Source organism: Berghia stephanieae, chromosome 6 (assembly GCF_034508935.2).
Source record: "Berghia stephanieae isolate SIO BIC M18660-M18661 chromosome 6, UCSD_Bste_1.3, whole genome shotgun sequence".
Lineage (NCBI taxonomy): Eukaryota > Metazoa > Mollusca > Gastropoda > Nudibranchia > Aeolidiidae > Berghia > Berghia stephanieae.
The window spans coordinates 12,858,085-12,860,584 of record NC_088365.1 but is presented as its reverse complement, the minus strand read 5'-3'; the positions used below and the strand labels follow the sequence as shown (position 1 = coordinate 12,860,584).

Here is a 2,500-nt window from a genome sequence, read left to right as displayed (position 1 = left end):
TAAAAAAATCATAATATCTTTTCCCTTTCTTTATTCTCTATTTATTCATATATTTATATATTTATTTATCTATATTTCATCAGGAGGTCAGACGTCACAAGAGTGGTGCCAACACTATCCTGTCTGACAACAATAAAGATGGACACATGCCAAGACCTGATACCGTCGACAATACATGTGAATTAATAGAGTTCTCACAGGAGCAGATAACTCGTCTGTTTGCAAGCACAAAACAGAAGCTAAATCGAAAGAAATGTAGCACACCTAAGAAATATTTACTTAAAAATCATTTCAACAAATACTTTAGAGACTTTAGCTATCGAGGCTCTACCTATTCTACGTCACCACATGACTCACAAGAGCACACGATGAACGCAAAACAACCAGCTGTGTTGCAAGTTGCTCAGCCTGAAGCAACGCAGATAGAACAACCAGGATCGGAGCCAGAACAATATGAGACGTGGCAGTTAGAACAGCTTCAGATGCTACTGTCAGAAATGCCCCAGATGTTGCAGTTAGAACAGTCAGAGACCACCCAGCTCGAACAGTCTGATATATTCCACCCAGAACATTCTGATATGTTGCAGTCAGAGAAGACAGAATTGTCGCAATCAGAGATCGACGAGATATTTGAGTTACTACATCAAAATATGATGGAAGCCTCAAATAATAATAATATGCTGCAATCAGAAGAACTGGAGCTGTTAGAGCCAACATTTCCTAAGATTTCAGAGCAGCAACAGAATTTCCAGTCAGAGGAAAATGAGATATTAGAGTTATTAAAACCGTATATGATGGAAGATCACGAGATGATGCAAACAAAAGAGCTGGCGATCACAGAGTTAGCCTATCCGGAGATGGTGCAGTCAGAACAGCGAAATCATTCGCAGTCACAACAGCCGGACGTACAGGAATCAATCACAGATGATAAAGAGATAACATCACAATACGACGGATCGAGTGAAAGTCTCTAGATAAATAAATCAAAGGTATGTTCGATTTTAATTCGTATTTATATCGAAATCATTGTTATTTTTACTTAGGAAAACACAACCAATATGACTTATGAATTTAGAGTAATTAATTGTTGATAACGAAGCTGCTGGTGATAATGATGATGATGATGATGATGATGATGATGATGATGATGATGCTCTCTCTCTCTCAGTCTATCTCTTAATCTATCTATCTCTATATCTGTACATCTATCTATCTATCTATCTATCTATCTATCTATCTATCTATCTATCTATCTATCTATCTCTCTCTATCTATCTATCTATCTATCTATCTATCTATCTATCTATCTATCTATCTATCTATCTATCTATCTATCTATCTCTATCTATCTATCTGTCTATCTATCAATCTATCTGTCTATCTATCTAATTCTATCTATCTATCAATCTATCTATCTATCTATCTATCTATCTATCTATCTATCTATCTATCTATCTATCTATCTATCTATCTATCTATCTATCTATCTATCTATCTATCTATCTATATTATCTATCTATCTATCTTCTCTCTATCTATCTATATATATTATATATATAATATATATATATATATATATATATATATATATATATATATATATATGAATATGAATTAGAGACTATGATATTTTGATTGATTATTAACTTCCAATTTGTTGTGGTCAGATGGAAACAGTAACATTTTAGATGGAGAATTGAAAGTTGTAATTTATATCATAAGTGTGTGTTTTGTGTGGAAATCTCAATTGTTTATTTACACATTTTACAAATCTAATTTAGTATGCCTGTTTACTTTTCTTACACACACACAACTACAAAAACACAAAAGATACAAACACACATTATACATACTCACATACAAAACACACACATACACACACACACAGACAAACACATTATACAAATACACAAGAAATGGATACACACATTATACATACACACTTACAAATCACACAGAGAGACATACATACCCACTGATACAGATTCTTTCTTTCTCTCTCTCTCTCTCTCTCTCTCTCTCTCTCTCTCTCTCTGTCTCTCACTGGGTCTCTTATTTTCTTTTTAACACAATTTGTATTCCAATATTATATGAATGATTTATCTGCTTCACTTCACCTCGTCTTTAAATGTATTGTTGTGTGTGTGTGTGTGTGTGTGTGTGTGTTTGTCTGTGTGTGCGTATGGGTGAGTGAAAAAGAATCGAGTATGTTTCTGAGAAAGTTTCCTTTTACTTAGGTTTTAAATGCATAATGATATTTCATTTTCCATTTTTTTTTCGTCAGGTAATTCTGCAATGTCCTAAAAACAAAATCAATCAATGTGTTGACATAACAGCAAAAACAAGAACGGGAGCAACAACAAAATGAGTTCGGATCTCGGCCAAGGAATGCTTAACGGTGTGGGGAGCTGCACCATCCTGCATAAACCATAGATGTTGTCGTTCTTCTTTACACAAAAGTCCCAAAGACCGCTACATTTGCCCCGATACTTTGATATAA

General features: G+C 34.0%; 1 protein-coding gene across 1 annotated transcript in view; it reads left to right on the top strand.

Moving 5' to 3' along the window:
- Positions 1 to 975, top strand: part of LOC144975773 (uncharacterized) — a 9,606-nt gene extending 8,631 nt beyond the window's left edge. Inside the window, exon 2 of the mRNA XM_078919960.1 lies at positions 84 to 975. Within this exon, the coding sequence (XP_078776086.1) occupies positions 84 to 974 (891 nt within the window). The 3' untranslated portion in view covers position 975. The remainder of the gene's footprint in view (positions 1 to 83) is intronic.
- The last annotated feature ends 1,525 nt before the right edge of the window (positions 976 to 2,500 follow it).